Source organism: Lathamus discolor, chromosome 1 (genome assembly GCF_037157495.1).
Source record: "Lathamus discolor isolate bLatDis1 chromosome 1, bLatDis1.hap1, whole genome shotgun sequence".
Classification (NCBI taxonomy): domain Eukaryota; kingdom Metazoa; phylum Chordata; class Aves; order Psittaciformes; family Psittacidae; genus Lathamus; species Lathamus discolor.
In genome coordinates this window covers 111,405,347-111,424,780 of record NC_088884.1, presented here as the reverse complement: position 1 = coordinate 111,424,780, position 19,434 = coordinate 111,405,347, and the positions used below count along the sequence as shown (strand labels likewise).

Genomic DNA, 19,434 nt, shown 5'->3' with positions numbered 1-19,434 from the left:
AGAATATGCTGACATCTCAGTGCATCCCCCGAATATAAGGCCCCAAAGATGAAGTCCACACAATTCCCCAAATGAACCATCCACAGTTGCCGTTGTTTTTTTAAAGTCTACTCTAAGGACTAGATGCCTACTCCTGTCTCTCCTGGGGAGAGCAAATAACTCCCCATTTCTCAGTTTGACTTCATCCCTGAAGGGACAAAAATCAAACTCCAATTCCACTGCTAAGAAGCACAGAAGTGGTTCTGCTGGGATAATTCCATGCTTAGACATCTTTAAAAATAAAAATGGGCCTAAACATCCACTTGTTTACAGGCTCCTATCTCACTCAAATCTTCATTATCTGTATTCAAGTTAACTCCTTTCAGGTTAAGCTGGCAAGTTAAGACCAATCACTCTGTAAAATAATTCTGAATGGACCAGATATTTTAAAAGCTGATTCCACCTCAGGAGGACTGATCAACAATGCTCTCATTGTAACAGCACGAGGGAAACAAGACGCAGTCCTACTGGAAATTATCCTTGAATGGATGCCTAATTCTCTAATGTAAGTTACAATTAGAAATTAAGACCTCTTGAGCCTCCTTCAGAAATTTCACAACTTTTGCTTCTAGCAGCAATGACAAAGCCCCTGCACGAAACCTCTTAAGAGGCATCTGGCATCTTATGAGTGCCAGCCTCTCCCCTCAGATACTGCACCTCTCTTATGCCACTGATGCCCTGGCAGCACTCAGATGTGGAGGTAAGTGGGCAAACAGACCCAATACCGAGTTTTGCGTCACCAAGGCGAGACTGCTTTGGAGCTACTCACAGATCACGTTTTCTCAGTTTCAAGCCAAAGTTATTCACATGCATGCAAGTTCAGAAGATAACTGAATCCATGCCTTAAATGCATACTACACTGTGTTATTAATTATTTTTTTGAAGTGCATTTCACATCAGTTTTATTTCATGAAACAGCCAGTAATCACAAGTCAGGTACAGCAAACCAGTAATTCTACACAACCCTACACATTCAGCTGTATATAGATGAAAACGATTTCACAATTAGCTACTCTGAAGCACATTTATTTTAAAAATGAAGGTTCGTGCCCATGATGGTTCTCTACAGATATAATAAAGGTTGATAAATACCATCTTTATTTGACTAGCCAGTCTTATGAAATATAATTAGTGCATGGGATTACATGGTTAATTAGGTTTTTAAAAACACACAGATCTTCACAAACACGTACCACTCAGGTCCAGCCAATTGCTGCTGGCTGGAATTTCATTGTACAATTTTTCTGTTTTACGTAATTTGGCATTCCATACCCAAACCTCTTTAACTGCTCATTTCCTATTTCATGTGAGGAAATACATCTGACAAGCTTAGAAAAAACACCTGTTTTCATAATGTAGGACAAGTTCAGAAATGAGGTATGTGTTAAACTCTGCAGTTCAAAAGACTCTTCCTGTGCACCTCTACATGGAAGACACAAAGAAGCTCAGAAGCTAAAATTGCAGTAGGCAGTTAAATGACACATTCTTAACACTTTCTTCAAACCCAATAAAGTAGGGAAATTACACAGGATTTTCACTTAAAGCTACCATTTACACATTGGCATTTGACATACAACCCAAGAAAGGATTAAATCAGAATCCTAAATGACTCCTAAAAGGTCTCCCTGAGTCCCTGATGATGCCAGACATTGCACAGGAACTCAGGAATGCCTGAGCTGCCACTTTGGTTCACAGAATCCTACTGACCTGTATTTCTGACTTTTTATAAAGCTCCTTAGGGATAACATCAGGGAAGTTTAAATTGGATATAAGGAGGAAATTCTTTCCTGTTAGGGTGGTGAGACACTGGAATTGGTTGCCCAGGGAGGTTATGAGTGCTCCATCCCTGGCGGTGTTCAAGGCCAGGTTGGATGAAGCCTTGTGTGGGATGGTTTAGTGCGAGGTGTCCCTGTCCATGGCAGGGGGGTTGGAACTAGATGATCTTGAGGTCCTTTCCAACCCTAACTATACTATGATTCTATGATTCTATGAACTCTAGAGAGCAAAAGTATTATTTTATGTAAGAATATACTCCTTTGAGAAAAGTCTTTATCAAGCTATTAGTCTTGAAGCCTAAAGAGATTGTCACAACAGCAGCATATGATATATTTACTCTGTCCATCTTTAGAGCTCTACTGCCCCTTTTATCAAGCAAGGGCTCTTTCTTTACAGACAAAAGGATGCAAATAAGTTCTATTGAATAGTTTTTCCAAACTATTTATTTCACATATTCAGTTCATAACACTTCTTACTAATTGCCTCTCCTAACAACTCCTTATGCTAGCTCCTTCCCTATTAGCCAGTACATAACTGCTTTTATGTCTAATTATATGTTGTTGATCAGGTCTCAATTTCATTTTGGTTTTTTGCAGAAAAAAAATTACAGACACTGTTCCTAAGTTGAGGACTTTCACAAGTTATATACAGAAGAATTTCTTTAAAAGAAATAGGACAGGGAGCCATGCTGAAAGCCAGTATTCAATAAATACTCATAACTGCTTGCAATTAGAAACATTCATTACCACCCTTTTTTTTTTTTTTTTTAACTATTAATGGCTTTCAAAAAGCTTATACAGAGCATTTGTTTTTTTTTTTTTTTGCCTGCCTGAATTACCCACTTATTTTGATCCTATTTTTCTTACACAGCTGTTGTTCTTACTTATCTAAAATAAACCTTTTGAAATAAATAGGTGGGTATTTCTACAGTTAGATTCTAATTATGTTTCAATTTTGCAACTTGAAAATTGCATTTATAATCCAGAAATAATTCCACTTTTCAGAAAAAAAAAAGAAAAAAAAGGGACAGACTTACCTTGAATAACATGAGAATTATCCTTCAAAAAGAAGTTATACAAATACTTGGGGATAAAAGCAGACATGCAGGCATATGCTAGAGCTGAAAGAAATAGAAAAATAAATGCACCTACAGAGATAGAAACGTAAGTATGCCTAAAAGTTCATTATTAATCAGGTAATAAGCTTATGCTTATTATTATTCTTAAATCAACCTATACACAAAAATGATGCACAGTAGGCATAATAGGAATCACTGTTCTAAGAAACTAGTCCCCCCCCCCCCCAGGCCTTACATAAAGAAAGCCAGGTCCAAGAGAACAGAATATTGGACTACACCTATTCTGAACAAATCACATTCTAAGCTGATAAAGGCCACATATCCAAAGCTGGTCAGATAAGCTTTTAGACATTTAAAACAATCATCAGCTTTTCTGAATAAAGCTAGTCTGGAGAGGTTAATAGTTAGGTTAGAAACTACACACATTAAACGAGGCTGAACTACAGCCTCACTGAAAAAGACATACTAGAGAAGCTTTTCTTGCTTTCCTATAAACAAAGTTATTTGCGCTTTTTATTATATATTCATTATTCTACTCAACAATTATGCATTATGTATTCATTACTGTATTCAATAAATGCAGGATTTGAACCCCTGCTTGAAGAGTAGCACCCCACATACACATTTTGAAACCCAACTGTTTCTTTTGACTTGTGCCAACAAGAGCTTTAAAATTCCTTTGTGGCTACAGAAAGTTTCCATCTATATGTGGGTGCACTGTCTACAACTAGACAGAGATGACAGATTATGCTTCCCCTTCACCCGCAGCAGAAAAGGATACTCACCTTCATTGTTAAAATTCAAGTACAGAAATGGTGCACAAAGAGAGTCAAGACCTGAAGAGAGAAAAGCCACAAAAAAACAGCATAAAGAGCTCATTTACAGCAATGCACAAAATAAATTTGCACTCTTGATACTGATTATAAATCTGCAACCTCAGGCTTCACGTGCAATGCTGAAAACAACTGTGAAATCAATGTATGAAAGAAGATGTTGTACTATAATGCTGAATTGATTATTCTACCAAGGCTTGCAAGAAATGCAATTTACTATCCCAAGAGCTTGCTCAGTAACTTCAGCAGTTTTACTTGGAGCTGAACAATAAGCAGACTTTTTTTTTTTTGTTTAAGTGACTGAAGCTTAGGAGAGTAAATATATAAGAAACAATGGGGTGATTTTTCATTACGAATTAAATATAAATTATTAGGATCTAAATCTGTAATAACCCATAGATTCCTTATTCAAAAGAAACAGAAAGGAAAGTGCTCAAAAAAAAGCTTACATTGGGGGTAGGGAAAAAGGTGGAGGTATTTTTAAGTCAGCTATAGCTTTCCAGTTAATTATCTGACCTAGCCAACCAGTCAAACTCACCTTGCCAGTACACCAAATCAGGATGGGAAACAACCCAGGCCTTCAATACACGTCTAAACTTTGCATGACCCTCTGGTGATGACAGCAACTCATCATACTGATGGCAACGAGGAATATCAACTTCAATCTGCATCACAGCCAGGCATATAATATAAAGAAAAATCAGGATAAGCGAGGTAGTACTACAGCAATCTTGCAACACTAGAGATGGAAGTGAGCCAAAGAATATGTCAGATCACCATCATAAACACGATCGGCTTCCTCTATCACACTCAAAATCAACACTGAAAGGGGACTTGGGACTCTAATAGCCCTGTCCAAGATTAAAAAGAGGGATTTTTTTTTTTCTTTTTCCAGATTCATATTTTTAAATTGCCTTGAAAAAGGCAGAATGCAGACTACTGCTATAGGTTTTTTTTCTGACCCAACTTTTGGACTCATTCCAGGTGCTATGATCCCTTTGCTCTAAAGGATAATCAAATGAGAGTTCTCAGAATGCTGTACCCAATTTGGTGTAAAATATTTCTTCAGCCAGCCAAAAGGAACAGCTGTTGCTTGTGATGACTTTTTATGTCTGGCAAGACTTCCTGGAGAACCAAACTGCTCAAGCACAGCTCACCTCACAGGATCTCCAGGTACTTGCACTATCTGGTACAAGGTCCAACATGCAGAACAAACATTCACTAAAACCAGGATTTAGCAGTACATCAGTAATATTGCTTACTACACTCTGCTGCTGCTACAGAAACAGTGATTCTGAAGTAGAAGATTTTGCTTCCTACATATTATAATTCAAGTTAAATTACCCATTCCTCTGTTTTGCAAGATTCTTGCTCCAGTAGGGGTAGGGTTAGAGGACAGGAGGATGCCTTTCAGTACTATTGGCCATATCTGTTGTAACAGGCAAATGTCTGTGGCTCATGGAAAAGATCTTTGCATTACTTCAAGTGGCAATATTTGATAACATCAGAAGTCTTACTTGTCTGTCTGTAGGAATTGGTGTGTCTTTATCAATGGCATCATATTTTGCTTGTATGGCACCCTAAATGTGGAAGAACAACACCCAAATTTAGAAAGTCATTACTAACATAAATGCATATGACAGTGTACATACTGACATACAAAAGCTGACAGTTTTTGTTAGGGGCTTTAGTTAGCAACTTTTTTTTTTCCCTGAAATTTTTTCCCAAAATACAGAAAATTCTGACACCTGAATTTCAAACAAAGCCATCTTCATTCTGTTATCAGGACATATAAACCTTTTGATGACCTCCTCAGTACAATCTTCATCAATTTTCAGTTGTTTATGCAGAAAATTGTATACTTCATACAGTTTTCCATTTTCATGTTAAAAAATGCTCTTCAGTTCGAATTCAGTGCTTATCTAAACCACAAGCAAGTGGCTTTCAGCAACATCTCTCTGAAGGCACTGAATCCAGCTATACACATCCAATATATACTACTCTTACATAGCATGTCCTTGCATGAATCCCAAGACAGGCATGCTGACAAGTCCATCTTACTACTATGGCACAGGGAAACACTATCTGCATTGTACAGATGATAAGCTTATGAAGCATGAGAACTGCCTCAACTCCCAAGACCCAGGCCACAACCCTGAGCAATAACTGTTATTTACATTACAGCTTTTTTTTTGGTCTTATTAGATAGCACTCAGCAGATCACCTCCTAAGCTAAATATCCTAAATTAACTGGATGTGTTACCTATGAGAACCTCTTTGCTGCACTACAAGCAAATTGCAAGCAGGGTAGATGCAAGAAGAGGGTAGTCAAGCAATCTCTGTGAGGAGCTGTCACTTCTGGGACATTCCTTTCTAGTCCTTTGTCCAAAAGTGTTACATGTATTTATTCTCTAGTCTTTGGAGAAAATGCATTGGTGAGAAAAATACATTTGGTATGTTTCATCCTGTTTTGTCCAACTATTGCTGACTGGAGCAGAAGAATTCTAAACTGCATTTGTCAAAAATTTTTAAAATCAAAGCAAAAAGAAAAAAAAACTTTTAACAACCAATCGTATTTAAACAATCTAGCAAAGTTTGACTCAGTAAGTAGTATGTTTCCATCCCATAATCAAAATTAAAGGCAGTCAAATTTGTATACATTCCCTGAAATCAAATAACCTTAAGAAACAAAAAGCAAGTCTGAACATTGTTTCCATTCACACAATTTCATGACTCATTTTGTTTGAAATTCCAGTAATTTTACCTGACAAATCTTCAAATCCATCCCACCTTCCTTGTCAAATCCCATTGCTATCCCATTCCCTCCCAGGAAGTACAGCAACTTCGCTAATGCCCTCCCACTACCCTTACCTCAACACCCAACAGGGCAGCCCAGGTTATGCCTCTCAGAAGAGGAGGGATGTCAACCCTGGCTTCTTTCCAAATTTGGTTTTTCTTATATGGGTAGGCCTTCAAAGAGAAGAAATGAACAGCAAAAAAATGTTATTATGTAATTGAAACAATTCAAATCCCAGTTCTGGGATGGTGTCTCCTCCAAAAGACAAATGCTGTCAGCCAAAACAGAGAATGCCAGTTTAACAAGTTAATTTCATTCCTAACTGGAAGGCCTAGATGGAGGAACTCTGATGTTAAAATACTCATTTCTTCCCATTAATGTATTCACGTGCTTTCCCATGGTGGCCTCTTGATCTCTGCTCCCTTTTTCAATTATTTGGTCCTTTAGAAATCCTCAAATTAACAGATCAAATCTAATTATCCAGCATCAGAAAGGTTCCATACCTTCAACAGCCTGTCAAACAGGACAATTCTATTTAGCTGGTATTCTGTGTCCCTCTCCCGGATGATGAGAGGAAGACTTGCAGCTGCAGACAGCTCATTACTACTGTTTGAATGAGGTAAAGTTGACTGTCTGGAAAAAGAGTTAGGATAGTAGCAGTGAACAGCAAGAAATACAAATCACCATAAAAAAAATTAATATCCTGTGATGCATTTCTGAGTCATAAACAAGTTTAAATGGACACTTTTGAATATTCTGTTCTGGAAATCAACTAACAAAACAGTTGATTTCCAGAACAGAGAAACAGGCTAGGATCCTTGGTTTGGTATCAGGGCCCTAAGTCCACCACTACAGTGTTAATCAGCTCTTAAGCCTAAGAGCCAAACAAGTACATGTTAGGCTTGCTTTTGGAAGACAGTTGTGTATAGCTGTGCAGTGTGCCAGTCAAATAAAACTAGTGGTTCAAAATTCAGTCCCTCATATATGTACAAGCTTATACACAAACTTACTCATCTTCAAGCAATGGATAAAATGCTTCCCCACCAACATCTTTCAGTCTCTGAAAAGAAGAATAAAAATAATTCATTATCAGAAAGCTGCTCGGAATTCAAGTGGAAATATTTAGTGGAATAAAGATCAATTAGCAATTTTTTGCTAAACTTCCTAGCTTGCCTTGAGACCTAAGCGTTAGCTCAGTCCTCAATCAGCAAAGAAACATACAGCATTGAACACTATAAACTTTTGCTAATAAAGGCTTTTTGAGTTGATAGAAGTTGTTCTGCCTGAAGATAACACTCATTCATAAATCTGCTTACAGACAAAACATAGTTCTATGAGCCATGGATTAAATGGATAGTTAAATGGAAGGTTCAGTTCTATTATATAGTTCTTCTTCTTTTCCTCATTTTTCTACATGGACTTCCTATCCAAGTAGCTGCAAAGCAGCTGAACAATTTGGTTTTATATTTTTAATCAGTTCAGCGGTTACACAAATTGGAGTTCCTCTCAGCATCTGAAAGTTACACACAAATACAGACATTCTCTGGAAAGGTAAACAGGCAAACATGCACAGGCTTTTGCCTGAAGTTTTCAGATATCTTTGATGCACCATGATAAAAGTTTAATACCATCTCCCCTGCAGTGTTCTGTTTTGCAGTTCAACCCCGAACTTAAAGGCATACGGCACACTGCCTGTGTCTCCTGGGATTGACAGTAAAGTTCATTCTTAGTTCATTCAATACTTATCCTCTTTTGATTATAAGCATCATGCTCTGCTCTATAAAAGGTGTTTAAAGAAATACGCAAGTTCAAAAATTTATTTCAGCTAACACTGCAAGGTTCAGGCTTGCATATTCCCCAAAATTAAATTTCAGTATATACTTATTTGTTGCCGCATTTATAGAAGGAGGGGGTGATACCCAAAATTACAGATTAAAAAGTTTAAAAAAATGCATTAAAAGCTACCCCTTTTGTAGGGACAACAGTAGGACGTGCAGTGCATGCTACCTTCAAAATAGCTGTTTCATATTCTTAACCTCCTCTGCTTGCCCCCCAAAATTCCACCAACCAAGCAACAAAATAATCCAGTTATATGGTCTCTTTACATGCGTCTGTGTGAAGCAATGCAAAGTTCTACTAAAGAAATACGTTTACACAGTATTTGCCACATTGCCACTAAAATTGAAATAAAAGTGGCAAAGATTAAGACTTCAGGAGTCACCTTTCTTTCTGTATTAACCCCTGTAATCATATGGAAAGGTTCTTTCTAAAGACTGAGACAGAATTGCATTCACTGCTATAAAAAGCAAGCTGCAAATAGTACAGCATAAATTTTTAATTCTACAACAATAAAGCTCTATATGTGCAGAGACATGAACGATTACCACATTTCAGTAATATATGCAGTAAATCTTGTAACTGATCATGACATCACGCAAAATTATGAGTTATGTTGATTTTTCCACTGAAGATGAAAACTGCGCTACTGCATTCAGGCAAAATGCTTTGATCTTTTGAACTAGTTGTTTCATACCTATATATTCCAAAGATTAGTAATTAGCTAGTAGGAACTTGGTAAAAAGGCTTTCAGGAGTTGCAACTGAATCAAGTTTATCTTTCTTTTGGATCTTGTGTGCCACCTACAGAGAGGAATTAAACAATGCAAGATGACACTGTCCAATTAATTTAACAATATTGGAGAATATTAGGTACCACAGAACCATCTGGGCTTCACCAGAACGAAGTAGGTAACAAAAATAGGGAAAGGGAGGGACACATGAGGGGGATGGAAGAACATAAGATAAATCATATTTTGTAAGCTTTTGCAGACAAAGCAATCTACTAGCATAAATTAGAATCTGAAGTGGATGCTAAGAAGTATTCTCTTAGAATCAACAACACTGTCATTTGAAGGAACAGCAGTAGGAGCTGCTGTTACATATTCCCTTCAAATAAATGTTTCTACAGTGAAGACAAGAACAAGTGCACAATATTCTTCTTACGTTTCGGAGCTGGCACAGAGACAAAGTCACAGTTGTGTCATCTAGGAGGGAACTTCTGTCTCGTCCTTGCCCAAAGCTCTCACCATCTTCTAATAAAAAGCTTCAAAAGGGAGGAAAAAAAAAAATTAGGTCATTTTAAAACGCAAGACTCGAGTTTAAAAAAAAATAGAACATTTTTACATCTATCAATTTTCTCTTTAAAACAAAATACTTGTAATTTGAAGTATACTGTATTGACTCTGCATGGCATGAAGCCTGTTATCAAGGGAATGTACAATTGCCTTAAATTATTCAAACAGGTTTTGGAGTGAAAAAAGCACATTTCAAGTTTTCTATAACTTTGGTTTGCACACAAAAGAACAGTAATGAGATACGGAATTAATGTGTTCCTGCCTGTGGCAGGGGGGTTGGAACTAGATGATCTTGAGGTCCTTTCCAACCCTAACTATTCTATGATTCCATTATTCTAATATTCCCTTTTATTCCTTGGCCTGGCACAGAACAGGAATGCCATTTATTGTGAAAAGCAAAAATAAAACATTATTGTAAGCTGAAAGCCATTTCCCACCATGACCAAATCCCAAGCAAAAGTCTGGCACAGACCTTTCCTGCTGCAATCCATCGAAGGATACAAATGCATACAACACAGCATACACAAATTGCCTATTTTGTGATAATTTTAAAGCCAATCAAATGAAATTGGCTTCCAGAAATTAAGCTAGCATTCTCAGTACCACTTAGAAGATGGAGTTAGATTGTACTTTTGAAATGAACACCTCATCTTCAACACAGATAGTATGACAAAAGTATTTTCCCCATATAATTCAAAAGGACATGCATACACCTGTGTGTATGTGGGTACAGAAATAGGCAATCCCTTGAAATCCACACTAATTCTGCCACCAAATTTCACATAAAATCTAGCTCCACCTTTTTTTTTTTTCAAGTTACCACATTTTTGCTGTACATTGATTTCATGTGTTTTTAAAACCTGGAACCAGCAAATTGATCTATATGGACACATAATCATGCTTATTAATTTCAGCTTCTAAGATGAAAACATGAATATACTACATAAAATTTCAACATGTGTAGCAGTAACATAAAGGCAGTAATGACTAAAATGCTGTCACAGAACTGTAAGTCATAAACCTAATTTTTTAAAAAAAAGTAAATTAGCCAATCTGATGAATAACTGGGTTGACCATTCAGCTCTGCTACCCTGCGAAAGGGATTCAGAATGGGAGAATTTGCTACAGAATGTATTGAATTAAATTACAATTACAAATACACTGTTGAAGCACAGTGAGACATTTTTATTAAAACTTAATGGTATTGTAAAGTGTGCTAAATTTAGGGACTTACATTTCAGTGTTTTGCACTTCATCTACATTTCTTCAGATTTCAGAAAGAACTATGAAGTTCAGGCAGGCAACATATATAAGGCACTCAAATAATGCCATGAATTGGGTAAGAGGGGAAGTGACATGATTTTCCACTGTTCAAGAATGCTATTTTCAATATTTTTCACGAATACAGGTCTTGAAACTAAAAACCAAACCAAAATGTTTTCTCCGAACACTAGCCTTCTCCATCCATTCTTCTTTCCCTTAAAGTGCTTCTCCTTCCTTACTTGGGAAGGGTGCAGACAGGTGGCTTTGATCGAATGATTTCCTTGTTGACAAGTTCTTTCTCCAAGTCTCCTCCAGCCAAACACCACAGGTAATAAACCTCTTCAATTGATCTTTCTGCTAGGTAATCATTATCTTCATCTATTAGGAGAAATCACACAAAAATCAATTACAGCTTTTTAGGTAACCTGTATTTCTTCCTACCACTCCAAACACATACTGTAAAAAACACCCATGCTTTAAAGTTCCTAGACCTTAACGTGAAGTTAGCAGAAAAGTGATTTTCCCTTTGCAAGTGCTCTTTAGGAAGATTTGCAGATGGGTAAAAGTCAGAAAAAAGCAAATATTTGTGCAGTTAGCCTCGGTGCCAGAAAATAGCACCAATCAAATAAATACACTGAAATGTGGACTTTCGCTTCCTGTGTGTCTTTACAAAAACAACCACCACCACAAACAAACAAAAAAGCCTAAACCCAAACACTATCTTAGTCTCCCAAAACTTTATAGTGACAGTTTCTGAACAAGTAGAAAACTCTGAAGAATTCAGAAAAAGTTAATAAGGACTTCAGAGTGGTAACACTTTCAGCATATGCAGTTTTAAACTTAGAAATGTTGTCTTTTATTCTAGAATGTGACCTTTTTCATAAGGATTTCCAATACTTCCAAAAACCATGCTGTGATCCAGCAGAATCCTCTTACCAATTCACAACACAATTTAGTGAAAAAAATAACAACCCAAAAAAACCCTCAAACCAAAAACTAACAAAACAAACCCTTGTACATACACATGTCCAAATTCCAAAGGCAAAAATTTTGATATTCCAAGCTGGACTTGAATATTAATGATAACTTTTTATTCCCCAAGATTGTTGCACAAAATCAAGATGCCCTCCTATGACATGCACATATCTCTCAAAACATGCTTGCCCATATTGCTGCCCATCAAACAACTTACTACAATAATGTTGTGTTGTAATATTTAATCAGTTCCCCTCCACCAAAATATTAAAAGAAAACACAAATACATTTTATTTTCTCTCCCCCTGCAATGACATTTATCACAATACCTGCTTTTACCTTTACATAACTGACTTAAGTCTTCAGGAAGTGTTAAATTAGCACATCTTGGAGAAGATGAGAACAGACCAGCGGGTTTGTGGAAGAGAGGATATAATGAGGATATCTCACTGAACAAGCTGTCATGCAGCAATTCCTCTGGAGTTGGCCTTGAATTAAGAAGAGAGAATAAACCACTAAAATGCTTCCATAAATGTTACATTTCAGTGTGAAATGTCCCCAGGAACAAATATTGGCAAGTTATTTTAAATTATAATGGATTTCAGAAATTTTAGTAGCAAAAACATCTACCAGTTTTAATTCCTGATGCATAACACACTACGTAGTTTGTTTACAGCCCCAGTTCAGATCTCACCTTCATTTAATGCACATGACAACCATTTTATTAATTTCCTTTTAATTCCTTTAAGCAGAAATGAAAAAATGCAAATGCAAAGCTTTGACTGAAGAACACAAGCATACTTCAGTTTTCAGAAGAAAGTTCTGGTAGACTGACATAATGAAAAAGTACTTTTAAAGAGACATGAAGAAAATAGCCCTAATTCTAGCTATTTCAGAGCTACAGTAACCACCACCAGCTTCCAGACATGGAAGTAAAACCTGTGAACTTAGAACTACAAATATCAAAGTAGTTTTACCCCACAACACTCAGATTTTATCTCAAAGTTTTGCAAAGTTGATTCTTGCACACACAACTCCTGCAACTGAAAAGCAACAAACCCAAGGATTTCCTATCAGCACCATAAATCATCAGTATTCCAAAAAAGGTTCAGCAATAGGTATTCTAATTTCTAATTTCATAGTATCAGCAAATTTTACTAGGACTTGGACTGAATACTTGCCTCTTAGAAGGTTGGAATGTAAGACATTTCTTCAGTAAAGCTATGATATTTTCAGAAAGGTCCTGGAACATAAGAAAAATATGGAGGTCTCTATTATGGTCTTAATTCAGCAGGCCACTTAGCTCATACCTAACTTTTAACATACACTGACCTCCTTTGCAGGCAATAAAATTTCACACCTACACTATGAGGTTAGCTGTGTTGGAACAAAATGCTGGCGAAGCAATTCTCACCTGCATTTGCTTGGGGAGGGGGTTGGTAGGTGGAGAGAGAATCTGGAAAATTTGCAATGTTTGCAGCACAGCTTTTTATTTTTAATTTAGATATTCTGTACCCAGCTTGAAAAAAAACGCAGTACCTGGGAACTATCTTCTGCTAATAGAATCCTTTCGCAGAATGTCTCAAAACATGCAGACACTACAATTCAGTGTTTAACTGGGGGGGGTGGGAAGGAGTTGAACAGTATAAACCTATGCTATCAGAATGTGCAAAGTCAGCAAGATAGAAGCTTGAATATCTAGAAAAAAAAATACTTAACCCCAACAATTCAAATACAATTCACAACTTAGTAAACTATTCAGAGAGCATTAGTATTTACTGAAATTGACAGTAATTTGGGAAACAGTATATATTACCAGTATGGCTATTTGAAAGGATCTCAAATAAATAGTTTATTTTTTCACATACTGCAATACATTAAGTGACCAAATAAGTTTAAAAAAAAAAAAAAAAAAAAAAAGAAGTTTGTATGTGTGAAATACTATACAACAATAATAAAATGTTTTGGATAAGACAGCATAGAAGAGCAAACTAGTTCCACAAACCTTAACAATATCAAGGCAACCATGTTCTTCTGCCAACACAGTTACAATATCATCTACACAGCCTTTGAAAGACAAACCGGACAATAAAAAGTTAAAGACTACAAAAAAAAATTGATTACATAGGATATCAGATAAAATCCGACCCCAATAAAAAGCACTTAACTTTGGCTTTTTATTGACATTTTCACATCACCCAGAAGTGAATGCTCAAAGTTAGAAATTAAAATTATTATCACCTATGCAGACAGAAAACTGAAGCCTAAGAAAGTTAAGCAGCACATCTAATTTAACAGTGAAAACCTTTTTGCAAGTTTAGTAAATCCAGATTTTTAGTCTCTAGCAAATACATTAAAATAGTCTTTCCACTTAAAAAAAAAACCACCCCGGAAAACAAAAACAAACCTGAAAGAACTTAAAAATACCTGCATATAGAAGCTTGAAGTAATTTCATTTTGTTGCTACTCGCAGACAATACTAGCAGTATTTTATAACTTGTTTTCAACACTTTATTGAGAAAATAATTCCCAAGACAGGACATAAATGTTTTCCAGTGGGTAAAGGGTTACCAATAACTTGCATTCAGCTTGAAGGGGACTGAAATGCTTCAAGGAAGCTTTACTAACAAATCACTTACTAGGACAGTCAGAATTTCGGCATCTGAGCACTAACTGTTGACTGTTTCTACTGACAGTAACTAATTTTAACTGTATTATTATTTGTTCTGGATAATAACAACTTCCTGATAAATCTTCAAATTGCAAATTCATGCCCTTCCTCTCCTCAGGGTTTATACATAAACTGCACAAGAAATCAAATTTCAAAAGCCACAAAACAGTACCACTTTCAGGATTATTTGCATTAAGAAAAAAAGTCCATGTCTACAGTAATGTTTTATAGTTTGCAGGTGACACCAGAAACAAACGCATGGATCCAGCAGTACACTTCTGAGCTCTCTTTTTATTTTCTGTCTTCCTCTTTCAGTCCTGCTTCTCCCTGCTTGGGATTTGGTTCACAAGCACTGCTAGTTCAGAGAAAGTCTTTTTTAGTGTCATGTAATTTCTAACTTGTTTCATAAACCTCCTGAAACAACAAATAACCACCAAATGACAACCTTTCCAGAACATGTTTTTTTTTTTTTTCTTTTTCAGTTGGTTGGTTTTTTATAGCCTGCTTTTACTCTAACATACTCATAGCTCTCCTGTTATTTTTCCTGTCATCCACCTGTGCACCTTCCCTAGACAAGCAGCCATGCTTCAAATGCCTATTTAATTTTGGAAATGAAAGTTGACAAAAGGTAAACTGCTTTAGGTCTGAGCAGCTGAATAGTCTGTAAAGCTCTAATTATAGAACTGCTTGGAAACTTGAAAAAAATGATTTTGTGCTACTTACCTAACATAATTATAAATTTCAATCTTTCTGCTATCTCCAAACTCTGGAATAATTTTCTCCCCTACACGAATAACAAAATCAAGTCAACAGTTGAATGCTATTACACACAAAAAAATTTAGATAGCATACACACCCATTTATAGATAAACACAGTGAAATAAGTTTCGACACCTGAATTTTTAGATTTAGGAAAACTATCTGCTAGAACAGAAAACATTACTTACCCCAACTATAGCAGAAACAGTTTCATGCCATCATAATGAAAAGAAATACATCATTTATAACATCTCTTAATTGGAACAAATGAAACACCCCAAAGAGAACAACCAAAAAACAATAAAACAAACAAAGCCTCAAGCTGCCTTAGAAAACCTCCAGGTCTATTATTAGTTCAGTACCAGGCTCTCAAAACCTGTATTTTTTTCCAGTGTGAGCATGAACAAAGGTAATTACTTAATAAACATGGTAATCATCATAGCTTGTATTACTCCTCAGTGCTTTTGAAAAGTCATCTGAAAAATCCCTTTAAAGGTGTTTAAAAAAATATCATTATTGCTTTCAGAAAATGTATTATTCAAAACAATAAATAATGATCTATGAAAACTACGTGAATTTACAGAAAAGTAGAATATGCCAAAGAAGACTATTTCCAGTGTCCTGATCTAATTAGTATATAAAACACTCTTGACTATGCAATTGTCTGACAATTTAGTTGTCTTATATGAGACTAAATATCAATATTAAGGTATTTGTTAGATCATATATATTCCTACAGAATGTTGGTTTTGAATGAAAAAAGTCCAGCTTAACATATACAAACAGTAAAGACTATGCTGTCATGATTTATTTCAACTGATAGAGTCAAAAAAGAATTTTCCAAACAAACACTGAATTCTGTACACAAGTTCCTTAAATTCTGGTGATAAGACAGATTTTCCCTTCTCTTCCTTTCCATGAAACTTTTAGTAGTTTGTCATCCTTTCCATGAAGGATGAGGGCATGACAGCAATGGTTATTTCATGCTTAAAAGCACAATTAAAACAAGCAAAAACAATTATCCAGAGACACTTCTTGCTTCAGAAGGTATTACTCTAGGAATTCAATCATGCATTCACAGCTGTCCTTCGTGGTTCACACATATACTCAGACCAAGCCAATACGCACCCAATTACTTGAACCACCATCAAATCCGTACAGGTAGGAATGCTAATGTATTCTGGTATATGGATTTGGGTGATGGTCAAAGTGTTATTAACCCCATACTCAAGAGCAATCAAGTTAATGTAACTGTTTCCCAAGAGTCACAATCAAGAGAATTATCCTCTAACTTACCATGCAAAGCTCAAATAATATTATACCAAGAGACCACAGATCTGATTTAGGGCCAGAAGGCAGAGGCTTCTCACACTGAGTATGATCATTTGGTTTGACTATTCCCTGTGCAATTACTTCAGGTGCCAGATATGATGGGTGCCTAGAAAGATGCAGCAAGATTAAGTAATATCCTGTCTGTCCATAAAAACTATATTTCAATTACAGTAATCAAAATAATTTTGCATTCTGAGAAACTGGAATTCATGGCAATGCAGATTGTTCTACTCTATTCAGTCAAAATCTACACATATCAGCAAAGTTTCACTCCAATTGCAAAATACATAGTCCCTACTGTATATAAGGTCAGATCTTAACCACTAGCTCTGCCTTTTTTTGAAAGGAACCAGCAGCAGCTTTCAAAACTGTATGCTTACATATCTCAAAAGAAACATATATTGAGTTCCAACACTAGGACATTAAACAAATGTATCCTAGACCCATATTTGGGGGTGGTGGTAGTATTCCCCCTCTTATTGACAGTGTTCCCATCAAATCACTTTTGAATTTGTAAAACAAGGAAGAAAATGTGTCGAGGACATATTCTACCTTCTGCTAGATCATTTTAAAATAACATTATTGCTTTTGGTGTCAACAATTCATTATAAGACTTAGAAAAATAACCTGAAATCACCCTTCGAAGGGAAGCAGCATTACTTCTTTCAGGCATCTTTAAGAATCAATTTAGTATTTAAATTGTAAACAGCAAGGAAGAAACCAAAAAGTGGCAAGGAAACACTGCAACAAAGTGTGTCACTTTCGCTAGACAGTAAGATCACTTGAAAATAAATCACAGACTGATAAAGAGAAGAGAGGCCCGTAGTGGTGTGCAATAGCTTTGGGTTGGCTTTTTCCTAAATTTGATATTAGATTGTCCCTCCAGAATTTGAGTAATAAGGAACTGCTAGCATTTGAATGTAAATCTAGGCAGTAAGAACTTACAGCACAATTACAGTAACATGGTTGTGTGGCACCTGTTCTCTGTCTTAAATTAATTTCACCTAGTCAGATGATAGCCACTTCAGTCACATGACTAGAAGCTTCTGTGTAAGGGGTATATGCACCATATAGGAATTAAAACAACAACCTAGAACCTGTGCATAAAACTCACTTTTGAAGATGATGCCTCAAAACACAAATATATTTCCTGAAAATAATAAACCCCTGATAAATTTTACTGTGTAGCTACATCCTTACCCTATAGGAAAATCAACATCAACACCTTGAGCAGTCATATGGTAGAGCCCAAATTTAGCCAATTTCACATGTCCCTGAAAATAAAATAAAAAAAATTATTAAGAGCAGCAAAATCTGACATTGGAAGAATCTGGTTTTAAGTAAAAAACCAACAACAAACCAATAAAAACCCAAAGAAATCAAACCAAACCAAACAAAACAACAAAAAACCCCGCAAACAACACCACTAACATTTGAAGTTGCTTTAGCTGTCAGAAGATGGATAAAAAGTCACCTGTCTCATCTGTTATGCATCTGAAAGTTAATAAGATGCTTATTTCTAATGCTTTTACTTTCCAAACACATTAAGTAATCACCTTGTTCAGACCACACAAGAAAATTTTGTAAGTTACAGTATATTTTCAGTAAATTAAAAAAGCTTACATACTCTATTAAACATTTTTCTTGTTTGAAAACTGTTCAAAATCCTGTTTGACTATTAGAACTCCACAAGCATCACCACTATTACCTCACCTTTTTCATGTACCCAGCCTTGCTTCTCCAGTTCTTCCAATCAACTCATTACTATTTTGCTCTCATTAACTGTATCAACACATATGTAAAAGAAACAAGTTTTCCAGTTGTTTTTATTCTGTGAAGGCAGAGAGTTAGCACCGAAACAGCAAAAAACAGGCGTAGAAGTTAAAGTGAGGTATTATTTTTGCTGGGTTTTTGATTATACTCATACAGCCTGTAGATGGTGCAGCTACATCAGCAGTTCAAAGTGCAGGGAGAAAGTTTTCAAGTTTATTGTTTCATGGCCCATATTTTGTTCTTTTATAGATTTTAGGAATATCTTCAAATCCTAAAGTACTTTTGCTGTGAGAACATTATTATGATTTTCATTTGTTTACAAGTATAAAAAATTAGTGTTCCTTCCTTCTTCCTCTCTTTTCTTTCCATCTTCCAAAGGAAGGAACTAGCCATTCTGGCTAAACTCAGTAAGAAGGGGAAGGAGAGAGAGGTTACGCAGACAGGTTAAGCTCGTTAGCTGTCAAGTTCAGATAAAGCAACTACTTTGAGTACAACAGCAGCTACCAGTTTCTCTCAGCCTTGCTAAGCATAACCTATATGCCGCACTGCCACCTCAACAGTCTGTGACAGAACTGACACTAGAATTTTAATAATCCAACATGAATAAAGAAATATGTTGATATCTTAAAAGTCACGTATCAGATCACCATGAAATACAGAAAATATTAACAGCTAGTTAGCCAGGAAAAATACTTCCCTATTTAAACAACTAGAAAGGTCTTGTAAGTAATTACGATGATGACAAGTATACTTGGACTACCACCTTCAGAACAAAAGGGTGAAAAAAGTGGTTTGGGATACAAGAAAGTGGGAAAAGAGAAAAATAAAATCTGAAATACATTTGAAATTTAGAAATGGTGGGAAACTAGGTTAAAACAAAAAAATACCAAAAAAAACCAAACCAACAGCCCCCTCTCCAAAAAACCCAAAGGAAAACCAGTATGTTTTCAGATATGCATTTTTTATCCCCATCAGAAGGACTGCGACTGCCCAATCTCCATATAC

The 19,434-nt window shown here is 36.0% G+C and overlaps 1 protein-coding gene across 7 annotated transcripts in view; it reads right to left on the bottom strand.

The window, feature by feature from the left end:
- Positions 1-19,434, bottom strand: part of TBCK (TBC1 domain containing kinase) — a 99,216-nt gene that overhangs the window by 52,248 nt on the left and 27,534 nt on the right. For all 7 annotated transcript variants that reach the window (XM_065690607.1, XM_065690658.1, XM_065690650.1 and 4 more), the window contains exons 5-19: positions 17,857-17,930; positions 16,621-16,762; positions 15,289-15,349; positions 13,900-13,961; positions 13,076-13,137; positions 12,234-12,382; positions 11,159-11,297; positions 9,526-9,625; positions 7,534-7,583; positions 7,027-7,156; positions 6,598-6,696; positions 5,244-5,306; positions 4,265-4,391; positions 3,679-3,729; positions 2,852-2,935 (exon numbers count right to left, since the gene is read on the bottom strand). In XM_065690607.1, the coding sequence (XP_065546679.1) occupies positions 2,852-2,935; positions 3,679-3,729; positions 4,265-4,391; positions 5,244-5,306; positions 6,598-6,696; positions 7,027-7,156; positions 7,534-7,583; positions 9,526-9,625; positions 11,159-11,297; positions 12,234-12,382; positions 13,076-13,137; positions 13,900-13,961; positions 15,289-15,349; positions 16,621-16,762; positions 17,857-17,930 (1,393 nt within the window). The remainder of the gene's footprint in view (positions 1-2,851; positions 2,936-3,678; positions 3,730-4,264; positions 4,392-5,243; positions 5,307-6,597; positions 6,697-7,026; positions 7,157-7,533; positions 7,584-9,525; positions 9,626-11,158; positions 11,298-12,233; positions 12,383-13,075; positions 13,138-13,899; positions 13,962-15,288; positions 15,350-16,620; positions 16,763-17,856; positions 17,931-19,434) is intronic.